Source organism: Corythoichthys intestinalis, chromosome 22 (assembly GCF_030265065.1).
Source record: "Corythoichthys intestinalis isolate RoL2023-P3 chromosome 22, ASM3026506v1, whole genome shotgun sequence".
Lineage (NCBI taxonomy): Eukaryota > Metazoa > Chordata > Actinopteri > Syngnathiformes > Syngnathidae > Corythoichthys > Corythoichthys intestinalis.
Window position 1 is genome coordinate 23248250 of NC_080416.1, and position 22776 is coordinate 23271025.

General features: G+C 40.1%; 3 protein-coding genes across 12 annotated transcripts in view; 1 reads left to right on the top strand and 2 right to left on the bottom strand.

Moving 5' to 3' along the window:
- Nucleotides 1–6210, bottom strand: part of ubap2l (ubiquitin associated protein 2-like) — a 32214-nt gene extending 26004 nt beyond the window's left edge. For 5 of the 8 annotated variants that reach the window (XM_057828020.1, XM_057828022.1, XM_057828021.1 and 2 more), the window contains exons 1-4: nt 6067–6210; nt 3188–3344; nt 1980–2057; nt 1756–1866 (exon numbers count right to left, since the gene is read on the bottom strand). In XM_057828020.1, the coding sequence (XP_057684003.1) occupies nt 1756–1866; nt 1980–2057; nt 3188–3286 (288 nt within the window). In that variant the 5' untranslated portion in view covers nt 3287–3344; nt 6067–6210. The other 3 variants (XM_057828018.1, XM_057828016.1, XM_057828017.1) reach the window with 3 other exon arrangements.
- A 215-nt stretch (nt 6211–6425) lies between these two features.
- c22h1orf43 (chromosome 22 C1orf43 homolog) lies at nt 6426–10197 on the top strand. The gene is made up of 7 exons (XM_057828023.1): nt 6426–6843; nt 6912–7013; nt 9021–9129; nt 9196–9249; nt 9317–9483; nt 9558–9616; nt 9711–10197. The coding sequence occupies exons 1-7, from the start codon at nt 6781–6783 to the stop codon at nt 9916–9918; spliced, it is 762 nt and encodes a 253-aa protein (XP_057684006.1). The 5' UTR covers nt 6426–6780; the 3' UTR covers nt 9919–10197.
- A 3136-nt stretch (nt 10198–13333) lies between these two features.
- Nucleotides 13334–22776, bottom strand: part of tuft1b (tuftelin 1b) — a 40804-nt gene continuing 31361 nt past the window's right edge. For all 3 annotated transcript variants that reach the window (XM_057827428.1, XM_057827429.1, XM_057827430.1), the window contains 10 exons: nt 20677–20775; nt 20531–20605; nt 20387–20452; nt 20209–20289; nt 17300–17407; nt 16900–17123; nt 14397–14502; nt 14167–14250; nt 13915–14009; nt 13334–13666 (listed from right to left, as the gene is read on the bottom strand). In XM_057827428.1, the coding sequence (XP_057683411.1) occupies nt 13594–13666; nt 13915–14009; nt 14167–14250; nt 14397–14502; nt 16900–17123; nt 17300–17407; nt 20209–20289; nt 20387–20452; nt 20531–20605; nt 20677–20775 (1011 nt within the window). In that variant the 3' untranslated portion in view covers nt 13334–13593. The remainder of the gene's footprint in view (nt 13667–13914; nt 14010–14166; nt 14251–14396; nt 14503–16899; nt 17124–17299; nt 17408–20208; nt 20290–20386; nt 20453–20530; nt 20606–20676; nt 20776–22776) is intronic.

Genomic DNA, 22776 nt, shown 5'->3' on the forward strand with positions numbered 1-22776 from the left:
CATAAAGGTTCAAAAACGATGATTTTCCCATCTAACTTTATGAAAGCCTCTCGCAGCGGAACGAAATTCAAGACACGTCTACCGCCTGGACATCTGGACGCACGCACAACGTTATAATGGATGCTGCCTTTAACTGAGTGAGGAGATTTACTCCTTTTCAAAAGACTGAAAAATAAATTTGTGGATGAGACAGGCAGGCAAAGAATCGGTCGCGCTTCTGTGCGAACGCACAGTTTTTTTTAAGAGCGAGAGGGGAAGAGAGATAGTTCGTTGCTCATTGTCTTTCAGATATCCAGCTGTAGTTTCAAGTCATGTCAATTGAAAAATGTCCTGAGTGTGTTGCTAAGACCCGTGTGTGTCTATAAGAGGTGAGTACACTAACCCTCTTGTACTGTTTAGCCTTTATTGTTGTTGTGAGGTATTAATAGTTAGCGCCGAGCGCCAAGCTAATTAGCTGATTCACTAACGTGTATTTCATATGCAGGACGTGTAAAACCATGATTAAGTACAGCGGTAACACTACAAACATGCGAAATAGTACAGAAATCTGAAAACAAAGTCTATTGGTTAAAAGAAGTCTTATTTCTAAAGACACTTTTTTTCCCCATAAATTGTGGAATTCATTCCACCTGTGTAAATTTTATTGTATTGTTAAGAGAAATAGGTACTCCCTTTAAAATGGTTAGTGTTTTTGCACTTTTAATTTAAAATGGTTAGTGTTTTTGCACTTTCTTGTAAAAAAAAATAAAAAAGCAGCTTAAGGGCAGCTTTTTGTTTTATGGGCATGTTTCCATCGTTCCTGTTGAATCATTAGGATATTTTAAATAAATAATGGACAAAAATTTGTTTGTCTACTTTATTAGTTAGTAATGTACGATGCATCGATAATTGTGATACCATGATCATCGTCAATACTGTGATCACAGTTTAATAATCGAATCTTGGGGTGCCTAAGATGGCACACCCTTCCATTAAAACCTTAATAAATACTGCTGGTACTATTACAAATGGCAATTATACATAGCAAAACAAATAAATTATAAACAAAAATCGGAATAACATTATAAGAATTCCTGTAATAATGGCCATATTGTTGGGCCAGTTCACGGACACGCAAACCACGCTCATATTTTTCTACCATTTCCATCTTAATTTCAACGGAAAGCGTCACCTTTTCCTTTTTTCACAACCTGCACTAACATTGTTGGAGCCCATGTTGATTTCTCTCACAAGAAAAAAACGGCGTCCGTCCGTCTTGCAGGACACCAAAGAAACTGTGGCGTTTTCGTAAATTATCGTATTTCGAGCATGACGTCGAATGTAGAAACAAATGGAGAGTCAAATTTTACGTCAATTGTCGAAAAGATCGTGTGTCGAAGCGATCATATGTCGAGGTACCACTGTACAACTACTACGATGTGTCCTGTGACAAATATACGTTTGACACCACTGCACTATTCTGGGTAAATAGCTATACAGTACTAACAAGTGCATGTTAATTTTTAAACTTTTTTTCATTCATTATTTAGTGCTATTGGCAGCAATAAACATCCAAGAGGGAGGACAGGAATGACAAGGTATGACAGGGCATGGTGAGAGCGATACAACTCATTAGCTGCCACTGACGGTGATAGACGTTCAATCCATTTTGACTAGGAAAGCCTATTAATATTGGATAACTCGGCATCAATGTATGCCAAGGAGTTAACATCCATCCCAATCATATTCATTTTGATTTTTCCCGCCATGACTCACAGTGTCTGGGCTACCCTCCAATAGGACATTGATGGCTCTGTTAACATCCCCGTTGCAGTCGTGCAGTGCTATCATAGACTCATCCTGGTCTTTCCCGGTGATGTCAATCAGCTAGAAAATGAAAACAGTTGCCGTTTCATCTTGATGCTCAGTGAAGCAGAGGCAGTTATGCAAAATTGGGAAGCGAAACTCCCAAAAACTGCTGCCACGACAACGCTGCTCACCTGTTTGACCTTCGCCTCAAAGTCTGCATCGTTGTGGTCTGAAATCATTTGCGCAAGTCGGATTTGCTCTGCGGTAGCCTGTTGACAGAAAGCACAAGGACATTTATCACAATGAGCTTCAGATGATGACGACAATCTTGGGAGTGAAAACGACAATCTTGGGAGTGAAAAAAAAAATCTAATTTGCTATCTCCTAAGGTGGAATAGTTTGGGTCGAATTCACTTCTTCGTCACATGATGTGCCATTCGCATAGTTCACAACACATGTGTGAACGAGGCTCTGTAAAGCACTTTGTGCACCTTGATGGTGTAAATAAAGTGATGCACCCCCAAGGGCGCAAGTTTGCATCGGGACAGTAGGGACATAACACTACTAACTTTTCAGGAAGCTCAAATTGTCACCAGCAACCTAATAGGCATAATATAATGAGTTCAGTTGCAGAGATAATGTAGATTGTCTTTCCACATGTTCTAAGGATAGAATTGACCCTACCATTATTAAGTGAATTATTTTATTAAGTTCAAACTTACTTACATTTACCCCTTTTCACTAGTGGAATGCGCTGTTCACCCCCCCCCCCCCCAACGCACATTTGATTGGCTGATGACTTGACCGACCTCCAACCTGCTCACACTCACACAGCCCCAACAGATATACATATCGACAACATGCCGCCGCCTCCTCCGCCCCCTTTGAAGACGAGGGATATTAAGAGGTTTTTTTTGGCAACAGCAGCCACTGCAAGTAATTTAAAAAGACGTCAATGCTGTGGAGGTGAGAAACACACCACTAATTTTGCTACTGAAAGTTCGAGTTAGCATAACATTAAACTGTGTGACCTTGCTTACCTGCAAAACTCGAGTAGGAAGCTGATTAGAAGTGTTTGCTTCTGTTTGTGTTTTCTATTGTTAACGTTAACTAAACTGTGAGAAATGTAGTGAACTCTGCTTGGGACTATAGAACCAGAAAAATGTGAGCAAGAAGCTGCTTAGAGAGAGATGGGTGCTGCATAACCTCATATGTTGCTCACACTACACAACATAATCATAATTAATTACAGTAGGTACATTTAAAAAAATGTAATTTGGGATGCCACGAGCTACCCACACGAGCGTTGCGATCGACTGGTCGATCGTGCACCCCAGTTAACATGATCAGGCAGTTATTACATGGAAAATTCCACTTTAATAAGACTTGACTTGCATACCTGAGGCCTTTGCTTGTGCTGTGTCTGGCCCTGTGTCTGGCCTGGCTGCGTCTGTTCCCAGCTGCCCCGGGCCCGGTTTCCGCCCATGGACGTCATCATTTACAGTATACAGGACTGTCTCAGGAAATTTGAATATTGTGATAAAGTTCTTTACTCTCTGTAATGCAATTAAAAAAAGAAAAATGTCATACATTCTGGATTCATTACACATCAACTGAACTATTTCAAGCCTTTTATTATTTGAATATTGCTGATTTTGGCTTACAGCTTAAGAAACCTCAAAAATCCTATATCAAAAAATTAGAATACTTCCTCAGACCAAGTAAAAAAATAATTTAATAACAGCAAAACTAAATCAAACATTTGAAAATGTCCATTGATGCACTCAGTACTTGGTTGGGAATCCTTTTGCACGGATTACTGCATCAATCCGGCGTGGCATGGAGGCAATCAGCCTGTGGCATTGCTGAGGTGTTATTGATGCCCAGGATGCTTCGATAGCGGCCTTCAGCTCATTTGCATTTGTAGGTCTGGTGTCTTTCATCTTCTTCTTAACTATACCCCACAAATTCTCGATGGGTCAGGGGAATTAGCAGGCCAATCAAGGACAGTGATGCCATGGTCAGTGCACCAGTTACTGGTGGTGTTGGCACTGTGGGCAGGTGCCAGATCATGCTGGAAAATGAAATCCTCATCTCCATAGAGCTTTTCAGCAGATGGAAGCATGTAGTGCTCTAAAATCTCTTGGTACACAGTTGCATTTACTCTGGACTTGATGAAACACAGTGGACCAACACCAGCAGCTGACATGGCTCCCCAAACCATTGCTGACTGTGGGAACTTCACACTGGATTTCAAGCAACTTGGATTTTGCTCCTCTCCAGCCTTTTTCCAGACTCTGGCGCCTTGACTTCCAAATGAAATGCAAAACTTGCTTACGTCTGAAAAGAGGACTTTGGACCACTCTGCAACTGTCCAGTGCTTCTTCTCCATAGCCCAAGTCAGACGCTTCTTCCGTTGTCTTGAGTTCAGAAGTGGCTTGACCATGGGAATACGGCTATTGTAGCCCATTTCCCGGGCACGTCTGTGAACTGTGGCTTTTGATACCTGGACTCCAGCTTCAGCCCACTGTCTTTGAAGCGCCCCCAAATTCTGGAAGCGGCTCTTCTTCACAATTTTGTTAAGGCTGCGGTCATCACTCTTGGTTGTGCAGCGTTTCTGGCCACATTTTTCCCTTCCAACAGACTTTTTGTGGATATGCTTTGAAACTGCACTCTGTGAACAGCCTGCTCTTTGAGAAATTTCTTTTTGTGTCTTACCCTCCTGATGGAGGGTATCAATGATGGTCCTCTGGACAGCAGTCAGATCAGCAGTCTTCCCCATACTTGTGATTTAGTTTACTGAACCAAGCTGAGTGTTTTTAAGGCTCAGGAAACCCTCGCAGGTGTTTCGAGTTAATTAGATGATTCAGGTGATTAGTTGAATAGCCTACTTGTATACTTTTTCATGATATTCTAATATTTTGAGATAGGATTTTTGAGTTTTCTTAAGCTGTAAGCCAAATTCAGCAATATTAAAATAATAAAAGGCTTGAAATAGTTCAGTTGATGTGTAATGAATCCAGAATGTATGACATTTTTGTTTTTTTAATTGCATTACAGAAAGTAAAGAACTTTATCACAATATTCTAATTATCTGAGACAGTCCTGTATACAAACAAGTTATTTACAAGGAATCACACCTGAGGAGAGAATGTGCAGATCTGAGTGACCTCATCACACACTTCCAGGAACACAACACAAAGGCAATGCAAAAGGTGTGGGCACATGAGATAACAGTTTCAAGGTACAACACTGCGACTTGTTTACAAGTCAAAAACATTACTGTCAAAAATGAAAGTAACCTCAGTGCTACACTGGAGGAAGTAGTAGTCACATTACAATGAAAAAAAAAAAACATTGGCAGACACTTTAAGGAGACATCTTGGACATCCGCAGGGGTCACATTTGTATGTTTCCATTGTGCTGCCGGACTCGTTATCGAAAACGACTGCTTAATCTCACACGTTACGTAAAAAGCTCGGCTTGGACTGACACACAAACAAGCAAGCCTGACGACGAGGCCTGTCCATCAATTCAAACAAGTCGTTTTAGGTTCAATAGAAAAACAATAAATCATGATAAAAGTTGGCGTTTGAAAGGAAGCAAGGGTCGAATAGATTAAGCTTTGAAGTGTTGGTGGGCTTCCGCCTCGAGCGGCTACACCTCATGGCGACGAGGCTAACTTTTAGCACGGTGCTAACGCTACCTGGCGAGTGACGATAAACAACACAATTGCCAGTCAATTATCCACATATATCTCGTGAGCTCAAACGCTGATTAGAAGTCTACTTGGATGTGACTATTCAAGTTTTCACGTTGGAGTAAACCAGCACTCAAACGTAATTTCTCCAGTAGTTGGATGCTAACGACTTAGCCACGCTAGGTTAACAACTAACTGGACGTGGCTAACGGCTAAGGCTAACTAGTTAGCTCGCAGCTATATTAAAGACCGCACCATCACAATATTGATAGTCATTCATAACGCGGGTGGCGGAAAACAATATTAAATAGGTTTAAAAACTAGGCCCGGGGTTCATCCTTATTCCTTCTCAACACACAAAATTGACAATAAACACCACCATACTGACCAGGAAACCGGCTCCAGACTACACACACACCGGCCGACAAGTGGTCTAGTTGCCCGACCTTGCTAGACGCTATTTCGGACACGATAAACACAATCGCTCACTCCCCTCCCTAAGTGGGGGAAAAAACTGGGACACGAAAGTCGGGGACTTTTTTTCCGCCAGACGCGCAACAACAACAATCGACGTTTACCTGTTTCTCTTCCACTCTGACACCACGGAGAGCTGTGTCATGTGGTCTAACGCCGCACAGAGCTTGGAGGAAACTGGACCAACAAACATGTGATCACTAACTAATAAAGCTTTATTTTGGGGATTTTTTTTCCCACTCCGGGTCGGTGACATGATGTCATTGCGACTGGTGCGCATCAAAGGTAACATATGCCGGCGAATGTAAGTACGAGTATCGTTTAAAAAAAAATAATAATAATAATAAATAAATGTGAAATCAACGCAAATATTGCAAAGATTTTGCAATTGGAGATAATATCAAAAGCATTGCATCATTTCCGAAAAAAGGTAATACTAAATACAGTATACAGTATTCTGTTTTAACTGCACGACCATTGAGAATTACATTCATAACAATTAAGTTTCATAGTGCTCCTTTTAACTGTCATTTACGGTAAAACGAAAACGCCGGGTTAAGCTAGCTGCCTTAGCTAAAAAGCGAATCAATTTTCGCCGCGTTATTTTGTAAAAAAAAAAAAAAAAAAAACAGATTTAAATATGTTACGTCCTCTTAGTTATATGTAGCTTGATATAAAATTGTGTACTAATAGAACACAGCTTCAGTTTTGCGCTTGAGGGCAGCTTTCGCTTCGAAAGTATTGAAATGCTAACGAGCTAGCTAATGTAGCTAGCTTGTAAAGTACGAAAACAACATTTCTGAAGACTCCGGTGCCAAATGGCGGACTCGCCGCCGCTATCGGGTGTCAATGTAGTGTTGGTGATGGCGTACGGCAGTTTGGTGAGTAAAATATACAAATTTGCGGCACAGTCGTAGTGGCTATGTTAAGGTTGTTTCCGTTTTGACAGGTGTTCGTGCTGCTCTTCATTTTCGTCAAAAGGCAAATTATGCGTTTCGCCATGAGATCTCGCCGCGGCCCGCACGCACCCATCGGCCACAATGCTCCAAAAGTATGAATACCTTTGTGTTGTTTTTAGATGTATACCTAATTGACTGCCATTGACGGCGATAGACGTCTAATGCATTTGAACTGTGAGAGGTTGGCACCGAGTACGCCCTCTCAGTTCAAATTAGGGCTGCAGCTATCGATTATTTTAGTAGTCATTAATCGATGAACTAGTTAGTTCGAATAATTGAGTAATCGAATAAACATAAAAAAGTAAAATACCTGAGCCGAGCCTCAAACAGTCAAAAAAAAAAAAAAAAAGGATCTATGTACATAGTATGTACATAGCAAAAGTCCGCTAGCTTAAAAGCTATAAAGTACTAACGTTTTTTTTTGCAATGCTCTTCACAAATGGTACACATATTCCCCAAAAATTGGCTAAATATACCTTTAAACTAAATTACGAATGCATTAAAAAACATTAGCGCAAACAAAAACCTAGCTTATGTTGGTCTTAACAGGGAGCAGCTGGATTTGGCCATGTAAAATGAGGCAGAAAAGAGGGAATTGTATCCACCCAAATCAATAAAACTAAATGCAATCACTTTCAAAAACACACCATTATAATGCCACTTTAATTAAACGAATACTCGAAGCAACAAAATTTAGTTAAAATAATTTTTTCTAATCAAATACTCGAGTTAATCGATTAATCGTTGCAGTACTAGTTCAAATGGATTGAACGTCTATCGCTGTCAATAACAGCCAATGAGTTACTGTTAGGGGTTTAACGGTACACAAAAATCTCGGTTCGGTACGTACCTCGGTTTTGAGGTCACGGTTCGGTTCATTTTCGGTACAGAAAGAAAACAAAATGCAAAATATAAATGTGCTAGTTGTTTATTACACACCTTTGTGCTTTCAACAATAGGAGCATTAGCCTATACAAAGCTAGAATTCTGCTCAAAAAGTAGCGGGTATTTAAAGGTAATCCACCAACAATTTGCCTTTCAGACCCCAGTATGGTCAGCTTTTTTTCTGAAAGAAAAAAGAAGTCCTGTCCTAAAGAGAAAAGCAATCCCAATGACAAAGATTTTAACATGTATTTTACAAATGAAATGCCTCAATGAATCATTTTTTTCCCTTATGAACAGTTTTCAAAAGTTTAATTGGTGGATTTTCTCAAGTTAAAGCGCCACACAGAAATTAATTAATTTAATTGTGTAAGCAGGCTCTGTATTATTATTTAATTACAGGTGTTTTAGCTCATTTCAATTTATTTTATTTAAATGTGCTATTATTTGTTTTATTATGTGTTTATATTTTACAAATGTAATGTAGTATTCATTTATATTGTATATTTTATGTTGTATAACTTTAGTTCCTATGTGAACATTAGTTCCTACTTGTTTTGTTGTGGTAGAAGGGTTTTGTATTGAACACGCGGCCGTATTGGTTATTATTATAGCAGAGAAGACAGCAGTAAATCAACAAAGACAAGTCAACTGTGCCCCGATCTACCACTCAAGAGATCTGATGGACTCAAAAAGTGGGTTACGATTGCATATTAGCTTGAAAATCGACCGGATCCACCGTATTTTCACATGAATTCCGGTCTGCCCGATCCTAGCTACCGGTAGTAGTATTTGACGGAGGAGGGTCGCGTCTTGCGTCAATTAATAAACTCTGCCGTTCTTTTCGCATGCGTCGTGTTGAGCCGCTTCTGGGACGCGTAACATGTGGCCGCACTGCGACTGGTGTGCATTGGCTGATTGACTTTAACGCCCGCGTTTCACTGCGTTCTCACGGCGGCCACGTTGTTGCACCGTTGACGTTTCTGGGTTATACTGTCCTACCGTGTTGGTCCTCATTATAGTAGAGAAGACGGAGTAAATATAATCGACACAAAGAAACTGTAACCCGATCGACTCAAAGCCTCGAAAAGTAAGGGTTACATTACGTCAGAAACTCGTTCGGTATGCCTCCGTTCTGAACAGAGCACCACGTACCGAAACGGTTCAATACAAATACATGTACCGTTACACCCTTACTTAACTATGTTTGATAACAGGGCCTACGGGAGGATATTGACTCCCGACTGTCTAAAGTTCACGAGATCCGGTTCGAGCCTCGTCTTCTTCCCGAAGGAGATGCCAGGCTAAGACGTGGATCGCAGCTCAGTGAGTTTCCACTACCATTTATATCCATTTTAAAAGAAGCACCAGTTTAAAAAACTGCTCTTGCAGGTTGCTATAACTACCTATACAGGATGAAAGCCCTGGATGCCATTCGGGACTCAGGTGAGACACCCACAATGCACTCCTTCACATTTCCTCGTTCTATATTTATGCTTTTCTTCACAATCAGGCATCCCAATGGAGGAGATATGCAGCAGTCCCAACGCCTTCACGGGTCGATGTTTCCGAAGCTGGCTGCTGGAGCTGCGCAACTCGCACTCGCTGATCAAGAGCAGCCGCAGCGCACTCATCGATCGCCTGCTTGAAGGCTATGACAGCGCCCGCCATGGCACCGGGGTGCGGACGCTTCACGGTGGCCCGCTTTTGACGCTCCATTTTGGTCATGACCTCATGGTTTCATTCTCTTTCAGGTTTTCGGAGAGGCAGAATTTCTCGAATATCAGCAGGCGCTCAATGAATTAGCAGATGTGTAAGTACAGTGCTGTTTTAGAAGTTCTGAGGTAGTAGGCAGGGACTGTTCATCCTGAAAAATTTAGATTTGTTTTCTGCACTTTCCCTTTTAGTGTGAAGGCGTACTTGAGCAGCAGCAACGTGGAGCAGCAACACCAGTGTGCGGCCAAAGATCTGACGGGTTCTCCGGTCCGCAGCGCTCCATCCACCATCCAGGTTACCTACCTGCCATCGACCGGACCGCGCAGCAAGAGGCCTAAACACTTCCTGGAGCTCAAGAGTTTCAAAGACAACTATAATACGCTGGAGAGTACTTTGTGATTGAATTGTGTTTTTTAATGTATCACCTTTATTGAAACTGTTAATTTTTTTGTACATTTCTGTAAATATTTATTTATTGATGAGTCATCTCAGATTAAAATGTTGATCTGTTAACAAAGGTATTCAGTTTCTTCAACGAGTTCAAGTGGTCATCTATGCTGTGCGTTCCTTAGGCCACTAGATGGCACTGTAACATAACCCACAAGCTGTAATGTTGGCATTTAAATACAGGTACCTTTCATGGTTTATATACTGGTACAGTGAGGAGCAAAAGTACAATTGCACCCCTTGTGATTTTGCAAGTTCACCCACTTAGAAAATAGGTAGAGGTCTGAAATTTCAATCAGAAATGCATTTTCACATATAGAGATGTAATCTAAAAAAAAAAAAAAAAATCCGGAACTCACGTTGTATATTTCAATAGTTTATTTGTTACATACTGGGGTTAACAAGTATTTGTACCCCTGAGAAAATCTGTGCCAATATTTAGTGCAGAAGCCTGTTTGCAATTACAGAGCTCAGGCGCGTTCTGTAGTTCTTCACTAGGTTTTCACACATGGAAAAAGATTTTGGCCTAATCCTTCACACAAATCTTCTCTAGATCTGTCAGGTTGTCGATGGGAAACACAGTTTCAGCTCCATCCAAATATTTTCTATTGGATAGAGGTCTGGAGACTGGTTAGGCCACTCCAGAACCTTGATATGCTTATTATGCAGCCATTCCTTGGTCAGCTTGGCTGTGTGCTTCAGATCATTGTCATGTTGGAAGATCCAGCCACAACTCATGTTCAAGTCTCTGACTGAGGCAAGGAGGTTGTGGCTTAAAATCTGATGATACATTTCACCATTCATCCTCTGCTTTATACAGTACAGTCGTCCTGTCCCTTTTGCAAAAAGCAGCCCCAAAGCATGAGGTTTCCACCCATATACTTTCACAGTGGGGTTGGTGTTCTTGGGATTGTACTCATCCTTCTCTTTCTTCCACAGACGAGTAAATTTTGCACCAAAAAGTTCTACTTTTGTCTTATCTGACCATATGACTTACTCCCATGACCCCTCTTCATCATTCAGATGGTCTCTGGCAAACTTCAGAAGGGCATTCACATGTACTGGCTTCAACAGGGGAACCTTCTGAGCAATGCATGATTTTAAACCATTGCACCATAGTGTTCTTTGAGACTGTGCATCCAGCACTCTTCAGGTCATTGACCAACTCTTGCCATGTAGTTCTAGGCCGAGTCCTTACTTTTCTCATCATGAGTGATGCCCCACGAGGAGAGATTTTGCATGGAGCCCCAGTCAGAGGTAGATTATAAGTCATGTTTAGCCTTTTCCATTTTCTAACAATTGCTGCAACTGTTGATTTATTCTCACCAAGTTGGTTTCCAATTATCCCATAGCCTTTTCAGCTTTGTGGAGCTCAACAATTTTTTTTTTTTTTTGGTATTTTTTGAAAGCTTTCTGGTCTTGCCCATGGTAGCAGTTAGATTATGACTGACTGTGGGTTGCACATGTGACAATAATGGGCTCAAACAGGTGGGTAGGTACTTCTGGGGTAACGGCGGACTTTTTGTAAGGTAGACTGACAACTCTGAGTGTCATAAATGTTGCTGATTGTCAGGGATACAAATACTTATGAAGCCCAGTAAATTACAATTATTAAAAAAAAAAATCAATGTGATTTCTGGATTTTTTTTGGATTATGTCTCTATGAGTGGAAATGCACCTATGATTGATATTTGAGACCTCAACCTATTTTCTAAGTGGGTGAACTTGCAAAATCACAAGGGGTGCAAATACCTCTGCTCCACATTGTATGTATTTTCTTGTTAAAGTCCCGATTTAATTCTCATAATACAACTTTTATTCTCTCTAAAAATAAAACTTAAATGATGACCACCTCTGAAATACCATTTAATATCTTGTTATTATATGTATATTTCTCTTAATATTTCATTCTTTAGTAACTCTTGTCAGCTACAATGGTATGAAAAAGTATCTCAACCTTTTGGAATTTCTCACATTTCTGGGATGACATTCTCCGGACAGTGGTTTCTGTAAGTCTTTAGCAGCACTCTAGGGTTATATTTTTTACCTCTCTGAGTATTCTGCGCTGAACTCTTTGGTGGACGGCCACTCCTTGGGAAAGAAGCAACAGTGCCAAACTTTTTCCATTTTTAGACAACTTCTCTGACTGTCGATTGATGAACATCCAAACTTTTAGAGATGGTTTTGTATCCTTTCCAAGCTTTATACAAATCAACAATCCTTTATCGCAAGTCTTCTGACAGCTCTTTTGACCGAGCCATGATGCACATCAGACAATGCTTCTCATCAAGACATTTCTTACCAGGTATGTGTTTTATAGTGAGCAGGACAGCTTTAAACCACTCATCAGTGAGTGGGCACACACTTGACTTAAAATTAGGGCTGTCAAAAGATTAAAATTTTTAATCGAGTTAATTACAGCTCAAAAATTAATCATAATTAATCGCAATTCAAACTTTCTATAAAATATGCCATATTTTTCTGTAAATTATTGTTGGAATGGAAAGCTAAGACACAAGACTGATATATACATTCAACATACGGTACAAAAGTACTGTATTTGTTTATTATAACATTAAATCAACAAGATGGCATTAACATTATTAACATTCTCTTAAAGCGATCCATGGATAGAAAGACTTGTAGTTCTTAAAGATAAATGTTAGTAAAAGTTATAGAGATTTTATATTAAAACCCCTCAATGTTTTTGTTTTATTAAAATTTGTAAAATTTTCAATCAAAAAATAAACTAGTAGCTCGCCATTGTTGATGTCAATAATTACACGATGCTCACTCATGGTACTAACCCATAAAATCAGTTGGACCCAAGCGCCAGCAGAAGGTGCCAAACACCAAAAAAAACAAGTAACAAGTGGACATTACACTGTACTGTACATTTTAATCTGTTTGAGCGGGGCATGTACGATAAATGCGTCAAATATTTTAACATGATTAATTTAAAAAACTTAATTACCGCCCGTTAACGCTATAATTTTTGACAGCCTTACTTAAAATGTTTGGTAAAAAATTGGGTTTCAATTGCTATTTAAGTCTCCTTAAGCAGAGGGTTCACTTACTTATTTTTCCCCCTTCTGTCATTGTTTGCATACTATCCTCATTAAAATATGAAAACCTATAAATATTTGGGTGATTTTAGTTAAATCAGACACTGTTATTTTCCTCTGTGTGATTTTGACAAAGATCAGATCACATTTGATGATTTTATGCAGAAATGTGAGAAATTCCAAAAGGTTCAGATACTTTCTCATACCACTGTATGTGTTGCAGAGTCAACACTGATAAAATTTCCAAGTCATTAAAATTCAGTCATGTTGCTCAGGTCACAAGAAGACTAACCCAACAAGCATTGGTATTTGAAATCTTAATTTATTCACTTATTTAGTACAGAAACAGTGAGTGCACTTGAGTGCATACCGTATATACATTTAAATTAACATTGAATACAACTCAGTAGTCACTCCGGTTTACACTATTATGTCTATACAGTCGTTATATTTGCACTCGATTCAGTGTTAGAGGGAAATATGCAATTCTGAGCAGTGTGATTCAAAGCACTCGTTAAGTACATACAGTATTTACAGGCCGTGATAAATCGTTATTCATCATTTATGACTTGATCTCGATGACTTTGATGAAAGGGAGGGACTTGTTGCTGTGTGTGGATGGCATCAATGGTTTGCTAATATGAAAAAAAAACAAACTCTTTCAGCACCTCTGACGATAGACGTCTAATCATGTGGCTCTTGTCATACTTCTACTGCTGAGAATTTGTTAGTTCGTCACCAGCAGACGTCCAATCCATTTGAAGTGGGAGGGCAACCCTCCCACTTCAAATGGATTGAATATAAATCACCGTCTATGGCAGCCGATGAGTTAAAAAAGTTTACTGTTGATTAGCATGCCTGGCTAACAGGAAGTGTAACCCACCTGTAGATGACAACCGGCTTGTTCTCTGCACTTTTTAGGGGGGGTGGGTCCTGGCCTGACAGGAAGTGCTCCATGTGGTCGTGCAACTCTCGGTTCTGTGTGTACGTTGACATTTTTACAAATGTAAAATGGAATTATGAAAGTCTAATTAAGTCTTGTGTGAAATAAATTTTTGGCAGTTTTGTTTAATTTTCAAAGCGTTACTCATGTTGAAACGGCTATTAAAGGACCCTTTCCAGTATATGATCTGACCTCAGCTTCCAGGAAGGCCACTTTCTCCTCCAAATCCCCGATGACTCGATCTCGCTCCTGCAAGACTGTGCGGGAATTCTGCAGCTGTACGACAGACACACAAATCAGTCTGATTTTCCGACGACAGGCTTATTAAAGAGTCTTGTTCCCGCACATAATGTTCTTCCGAACGTAATTTCCTTACTAATGGCTTCCTGAGCTATTGAAATGTTAAGACTCTGTGTATGTACCTGCTCAATCATGTTGCGCACTTTCCTCTGCTGACTCTTGAGCATGTCGTCCAGGTGGTGGATCTTCTCCTTCAGTAGAGCAACTTCAGTCTCCAACTGGCTACACCTGGAAAAAAAACACATTGTTAGTATTAGTAGTAGAGATATCCCGATCGGTCCGATCACGTCATTTTCAAAGTATCGGAATCGGCAAAAAAATATCGGCCATGCCTTTTTTAAATATATATATATTTTAATTAAATCGTTTTCTAATTGTATTTAACGTTACAGACATAATATGTTACTCATCCAGAGTCTTTAGTTTAGGCTTAAGGTAGGGTTATCAAATTTATCCCGATAACGGCGGTATTTAATTTTTTAAAAATGTATCACATTAAATATTTAACGCAATTAATGCACGTGTTGCACAACCCACTCACGCATTGTCGCGCTCAATCTGTAATGGCGCCGTTTTACCCATTTAGAGAGATAAAAAGCAGCATAAAATGAGTAGAGTGAATTTTGGCAGCCTTTGGAGCCTCCTTTTAAGAGGTTAGAGCCTTACAATTCCCCTCCCTACGATTAGAAATATCATGGGATGCAATGTGGGGAAGCAAGGTAGCAATAGACCCTACCCACCGACGTCACAAAACCACGTGCTCGCTGTGTGGTTCCGCCCACTTGTCCGTCATTTTGTCTCTGTATTAGCATTGTTTTCAATTGATCGAGGAATTTAAAATGCATTTCATGGAAGACCCGGTGCTTTCTGATGCCGTAAACTCACTGGATGTGTTGCATAAAAGGCGTTATGTGGAAAAGCTTCGTTCTATACAGTCGCCAGATCCATATTTGATGCCCAAATCGATGTTTTTCGACCCACTGTCTTCGCCCTGTCTGCCTGACATCTGCTACGCTGATATTTACAATTATCTTGTCCACACAAAATCAGCCTATTCCCACGAAAATTTGAATAACTTCAAGAGCTTGGAGGCTTATAAATACTTCGTTGCTGGTTGGGTGAAACAGGTCCTCGTTCGGCAGGAATCTATCTTGTGCTTGGAAAGGTGAGTTACGAAATTTTCAATTCAAAATCTTTTGTTATTGCTAACATCCACTGTCAAGTCTAATGTATTTCATGTCGTTTGTCAATGGAGTTAAGGCTTTTAATGTTTATATGGTTTAGCGATAGCACTCTCACTACATACATACGTGTATGTTGTCGGCGATTAGCCTAGCAATGATCTTAATTGTGGTTATTTGTCAGCCCCGTAGACGAGGCCAGTTTCTTTCACTTGGTACCAGCTAAATATTATTCAAAAAATAACGATGGTGGAAGAAAGGGAAGTCACAAACATCTTGAATTTGAAACTATGTCGTACTACGTCGTATGTTGTCGGCGATTAGCCTCGCAATGATCTTAATTGTGGTTATTTGTCAGCTCCGTAGACGAGGCCAGTTTCTTTCACTTGGTACCAGCTAAATATTATTCAAAAAATAACGATGGTGGAAGAAAGGGAAGTCACAAACATCTTGAATTTGAAACTATGTCGTACTACGTCGTATGTTGTCGGCGATTAGCCTCGCAATGATCTTAATTGTGGTTATTTGTCAGCCCAAAACCCTCTAAGTATATCTTAAATGCATCTTACCGGATATAAAATGACTACTACATAGTCTGTGGTGATTTTTTGGTGCCCAGTTTTCACGTCGAATTGCAGCCGTCCATTTCGCTCTCCTCTTTGGATCCCTCGGAATACGGTAAAACTTCAAGTCTCTCCTTCCATCTTCTCTGTTAGTGCAACCAACAGCCACACACGCCTTCAACATTTTGATTATTAATGTTAAGGAGCAGAAAAAAACGCCGTAAATAGGAGAAAATGTACGTAGCCGTAACAGGTTAACACTATGTTTTGACGGACAAGTGGGCGGTACCATTCAGGAGAGCGGAGTTGTGACGTCACGTGGGTAGGGTCTATAGATCTTTTTCTTAACACCTTATGTTATTTCCCAACGCAGAGAAGATATATCAATTGGTAGCACTACGCACAGTCATGGTTCCACTTCCCATCATGCATTTGGGTTGAATGGCTGCAGTATCATTTACTGCAAGCTCAACAAATACACGAGATGGCAATATTTAGTCACAATATACAAAGTCACAAGTCTTTCTATCCGTGGATCCCTCTCACAGAAAGAATGTTAATAATGTAAATGCCATCTTGAGGATTTATTGTCATAATAAACAAATACAGTACTTATGTACTGTATGTTGAATGTATATATTCGTCCGAGTTTTATTCATTTTTTTCTTAATGCATTGCCAAAATGTATATGTTCGGGAAAAATTATCGGGAATGATTGGAATTGAATCGGGAGCAAAAAAAAGCAATCGGATCGGGAAATATCGGGATCGGCAGATACTCAAACTAAAACGATCGGGAGCAAAAAAACATGATCGGAACAACCTAATTAGTAGTACTAAACTCTCAGACTGTCAACATTACACACACACACAATTTGTTACCTGTCTTCTTTCTCCTTCCCTTCCCCGTTGTCGGCCCGAAGCTGCAGTAGCTCTGCCTGTCCGGCGGCCATTTTGTCCTGCAGGAGCCCGCTCTCGGCCTCCATGTTTCCCAGCAACCTTTGCAACTCCTCTACACGCCGGCCTCGCTCTGCGGACTCCATCTCCGCTTGCTGGAGACGCTCTGACTGCGCTGCCAGACGCGCCTGCTGCTCCTCAGACTCCATCTGCCGGAAAGTAGACTCCATTTTGACAGCTGGCAAGTCACAAGTATGTTTAACTCTTAGCTCAGTATGCCAAGCCTAACCTAATCTGAATTTACCTGATCCAACTGGGCCAAATTCCTATGTTCACCCACGCATAAGTGACGATAGAATTTTAATGAATTAATGAACACACACACCTGCAGCTGCTCTCTCTCTTCCCGGTGCCGACTCTCCATGGCCTTTATCTGGGCGTAGAGACGCTTGGTTTCCTCTCTCAAGTTCTGTACGTGATTATCGACGCCCTCCTAAAGACACACACACAAAAAAAATCAAATATAAATGAGTTGATCACAAGTAGCCGTCCAATCCATTTTAACTGGGAGGGTGGCAGCGAAATTCGCTATCTGGATACATTTCAGTGTCGATACTTAAATACTTTTGACAACCCTAGGTGCCTATCAATTTATGGTGGAGTGATGCTGCACAATGCTACATTAGCTGCTCATGTGTGTGTGCATGTCAGAGCGATACACTGCTTCTCATGCTAGGATTGCTGCTGAGATATTCCATTTTGTCTTAATGAAGCGGAAATAGGATGTGTGTGTCTGAATGACAAACTGTTCTTTCGGTCTCATCATTTGAATGTGCTCCATTGATTTGCTTAAATAGAAAGGAAGCACTTTGCACACGATTGATCCACACAACAGGCTGTATTATGTGTTCACAAAACTGATTAAAATGTAGTGAAATTAAAGATACTAGAGATGTTATGCCGATCGATCGAGTCTGATCACGTCATTTTCAAAGTATCGGAATCAGCAAAAAAAAAAAAAATCGGACATGCCTTTTTTCTAATATATATATATATATATATATATATATATTTTTTTTAATTAAATCGTTTTCTAATTGTATTTAACGTTGCAGACATAATATGTTACACTCATCCAGAGTCTTTAGTTTTGGCTTAAGTTACGGTTATCAAATTTATCCCGATAATGCCATTAATTAATTTTTTAAATAATGTATCACGTTAAAGTATTGAACACAATTAATGCATGCGCTGCACGACCCACTCACGCATTGTCGCGCTCAATCTGTAATGGCGCCATTTTACCTATATAGAGAGCTAAAAGGCAGCGTCAAATGAGTAGGGTGAAATTTGGAAGCCTTAGGAGCCTTTTTTTAATTGGCTAAAGCCTTACAATCCCTCTCCCTACCATTAGAAATATCGTGGAAAGCAATGCAGGGAAGCAAGGTAGTAATTGATCTTTTTCTTAACACCCTATGTTATTTCCCAACGCAGAGAAGATATATCAATTGGTAGCACTACGCACAGTTATGGTTCCACTTCCCATCATGCATTTGGGGATGGCTACAGTATCATTTATTGAAAGCTCAACAAATACACTAGATGACAATATTTAGTCACAATATACGAAGTCACATTTGTCCTTTAAGAATTAGAAAAGTCTTTCTATCCGTGGATCCCTCTCACAGAAAGAATGTTAATAATGTAAATGCCATCTTGAGGATTTGTTGTCATAATAAACAAATACAGTACTTATGTACTGTATGTTGAATCTATATATTCGTCCGAGTTTTATTCATTTTTTTCTTAATGCATTGCCAAAATGTATATGATCGGGAAAAATTATCGGGAATGATTGGAATTGAATCGGGAGCAAAAAAAAGCAATCGGATCGGGAAATATTAGGATCGGCAGATAGTCAAACTTAAACGATCGGGATCGGATTGGGAGCAAAAAAACATGATCGGAACAACCCTAAAAGATACTCCTTTCGTTATTTTGATATTTTATCGCTAAAAGCAATACTTGCATGTCAAAATGATGAAAAGTTCATCTCAATACTTTGTTATGTACCCTTTGTTGGCAATAACGGAGGCCAAATGTTTTCTTTAACTCTTCACAAGCTTTCACACACTGTTGCTGGTATTTTGGCCCATTCCTCCATGCAGATCTCCTCTGGAGCAGTGATGGTTTGGGACTGTCGTTAGGCAACACGGACTTTCAACTCCCTCCGCAGATTTTCTATGGGATTGAGACCTGGAGACTGGCTCGGCCACTCCAGGACCTTGAAATGCTTCTTACGCAGCCACTCCTTTGTTTCCCTTGCTATGTGTTTGGGATCATTGTCTTGCTGAAAGACCCAGCCACGTCTCATCTTCAATGCCCTTGCTGATGGAAGGAGATTTTCACTCAAAATCTCTCGATACATGGCCCCATTCATTCTTTCCTTGACACAGATCAGTCGTCCTGGTCCCTTTGCAGAAAAACAGCTCCAAAGCATGATGTTTCCACCCCCATGCTTCACAGCGGGTATGGTGCAATTCAGTATTCTTTTTCCTCCAAACAAGAGAACCTGTGTTTCTATTTTGGTTTCATCTGACCATAACACATTCTCCCAGTCCTCTTCTGGATCATCCAAATGCTCTCTAGCGAACCGCAGACGGGCCTGGACGTGTACTTTCTTCAGCAGGAGGACACGTCTAGCAGTGCAGGATTTGAGTCTGTGGCATTGTGTTACTGATAGCAGCCTTTGTTACTGTGGTCCCAGCTCTCTGTAAGTCATTCATTAGGTGCCCCTGTGTGGTTCTGGGATTTTTGCTCACCGTTCTTATCATTTTGACACCACGGGGTGAGGAGAGAGTTGAAAGTCCGTGTTGCCCAACAACAGCCCCAAAACATCACTGCTCCAGAGGAGATCTGCATGGAGGAATGGGCCAAAATACCAGCAACAGTGTGTGAAAAGCTCGTGAAGAGTTACAGAAAACGTTTGGCCTCCGTTATTGCCAACAAAGGGTACATAACAAAGTATTGAGATGAACTTTTGGTATTGACCAAATACTTATTTTCCACCATGATTTGCAAATAAATTCTTTAAAAATCAAACAATGAGATTTTCTGTTTTTTTTTCCTCCACATTCAGTCTCTCATGGCTGAGGTTTACCCATGTTGACAATTACAGGCCTCTCTAATATTTTCAAGTGGGAGAACTTAAACAATTAGTGGTTGACTAAATACATATTTGCCCCACTGTATCTACTCACAAACACTCTAATGAATGAACACATATGATCTCACGTTTTGGTCAGCGTAGTTGCAATTGTTGTTGCCGTTAGTGATGGGTGTTATGTTGCTGACTGTGTAGCCATTGGCGGGATACTGAAAAAGACATGAGTAGTATTTTTTTTTGTATTTTAACACATTCACTTTTTCTTTTTAATTATTTTGAACATTGACTTGTTTTTTCTCTCCTTACCTTCTTGATGTTATTATTTTGTCTTGCTGCCATCTGCTCCCTCAAAGTTTTCAGACAATACCTCACCTGAAAATTCATCATGTAAATATCACATCATGTGCTCCTAACCTTCAATCAATTCAAGCTAAGCGATGACACCCTCACCTCTTGTATCTGTGACACCTCGTCTGTCAACATCCTGACGCTGTCCGCCGTCTCGGGTCTGTTCTCTAGGTAAACCTGTAATACGGCGCTCAGTCAACATCACTTGCGTCTAAACTACCGAAACCGTTAAAAAAACTCTCACACACTTTAATGACTTCCACGTTTTCCTCCGGGGGAGCAACGAGCCTGGCCGTTCCTTCCCGTTCGTCTGGATTCCTCGGCAGCACTGACTTGACACTGCTCTCCTGTGTGGCAGATGTGCAAGATAAGTGGACCCCGGAGAAAGGGAAAAAACAGTGGGACGTCGCTACAAGAGGAACACATGATTGCCCGAAAGCTTTTCGCCAGCGTGAATGCGTGGCGGCGAGACGGTGGCTGCCTGGCAACCCGCATGAAGGTCACGTTTACACCCACTGGGCAACATCACCAGACAAAAACAATCAGGCCACACACGCCTTCGCAACCACAAAACACGATTTACCATGGCAATAAGAATAATACAAGTACACATTCAGATCTTTTAGGAAAAAACATGTCACGAGAGGTCTTCAAAGGAAGAACGCTGGGGTATGTTTTTTTTTTTTTTTTTTTTTGACACCATTTTCTGACAAGCTTCAAAAGTTGGGTCAAAACTTCAAGGGTTCCAGGGATCTTTATTTTTTCTTCCGTGTTTTTTTTTTGCAACAACTTTGTTAAATACGCTTCGAGAATCTTTCAAAACATCTCGTCAGCTCAACTTTGGCTATGTACTTTCATTTCTGTTGTTTTTTTGTCTGTTTTGCAACACAATATGTCATCGTGCTGTGTCAACTCTAGACAATGCGGTTGTCTTTTTGTTTGGCATTTGGTTGGGGCTAATAGTAGCGTTGCATCAATAACAATACTAATATTGGAATGGGCCCCGGTATGGCATTAAAATGCAGGCATTGGTATCAGCTCGTACTAAGAAATAACACACCGATGCTAAGCAATATGTACTCTGACATTTAGTTACAACCACCAGTTTCCCTACACAAGATGGCCTCCAGTTACAAACACTGCCAAAGAAGCAAAATATCACTGATTTTCAGTGTTATTTTTAGCTTTGTAGAGTTTTTATTCTTGTAAATATTGATGAATGTGCTCATTTAGCGGTCAGATTTTCGACATGTTGGCCTATACTTTAGAGTTGTCGGATATTATCGGCTAGCCATAGCCTATATTGGCCGATAAGAGCATTTTAAAGGATAATATCAACATCGGTTTTTCATTATTTGGACCAATATGCATGTTGCCTTCAAAGTGAATGTAGAAGCCTCCTGCCTTTGTAAAAGGGCTGGTCACAGTTTAGCGCTGCAGCTATATTTACTGACTTTTGTCTCGAAACTACGATGCTTGGGATTTGCTATGTGAGCAGGGTGATTTCAACAATAACTATATCGGTGCAATATATGCACTTTTTTTATAACTTCAATTGAAGTTCTCTTATTTTTCACAGAATGTTTATTTGGAAACCTTGAAGTTGTTACATTTATCATTATTAAAGCATCCAGCGTGCTAACCAATGTGCCACCTTCATTATGTGAATCATATCTAAACAAGAATAACTTCCACTCAGCCTGTCACACCTCCCTCCTGCTAAGACTGTTAAGCTCATCATAATTATTTATCTTTCCCCTCCATCTGAACACATGCACATATACAGGAATGCTACACACCCATGCACTTTACTGCCGCATGCCCCGGCTAAGCTTGAATTAAAATGTGCACATGTACTGGACTGTCTCAGAAAATTAGAATACACAATATTCTAATTTTTTGAGACAGTCCTGTGTATATATACAGGACTGTCTCAGGAAATTAGAATACACAATATTCTAATTTCCTGAGTCAGGAATGTTAATAATGTAAATTAGAATACACAATATTCTAATTTCCTGAGTCAGGAAATTAGAATATTGTGTATTCTAATTTCCTGAGACAGTCCTGTATATATACACAGGACTGTCTCAAAAAATTAGAATATTGTGTATTCTAATTTTCTGAGACAGTCCGGTATATTTAACATTTATATCTAAAACTTTCTTTTACTTGTACCTTTTTTGTATCCATTTTTAACATGGATATTTCATTAGTGTTTTAAATGTCATTACTATCTGAGCCACTGCATTGTAATTTCTTGCTGATAAAAAGTCGAAGCTGGCGTTTGGTACTTATGGTTAACAATGATTGACAGGTTTGTAGCTTTGATCTGGCCACAGACTGCT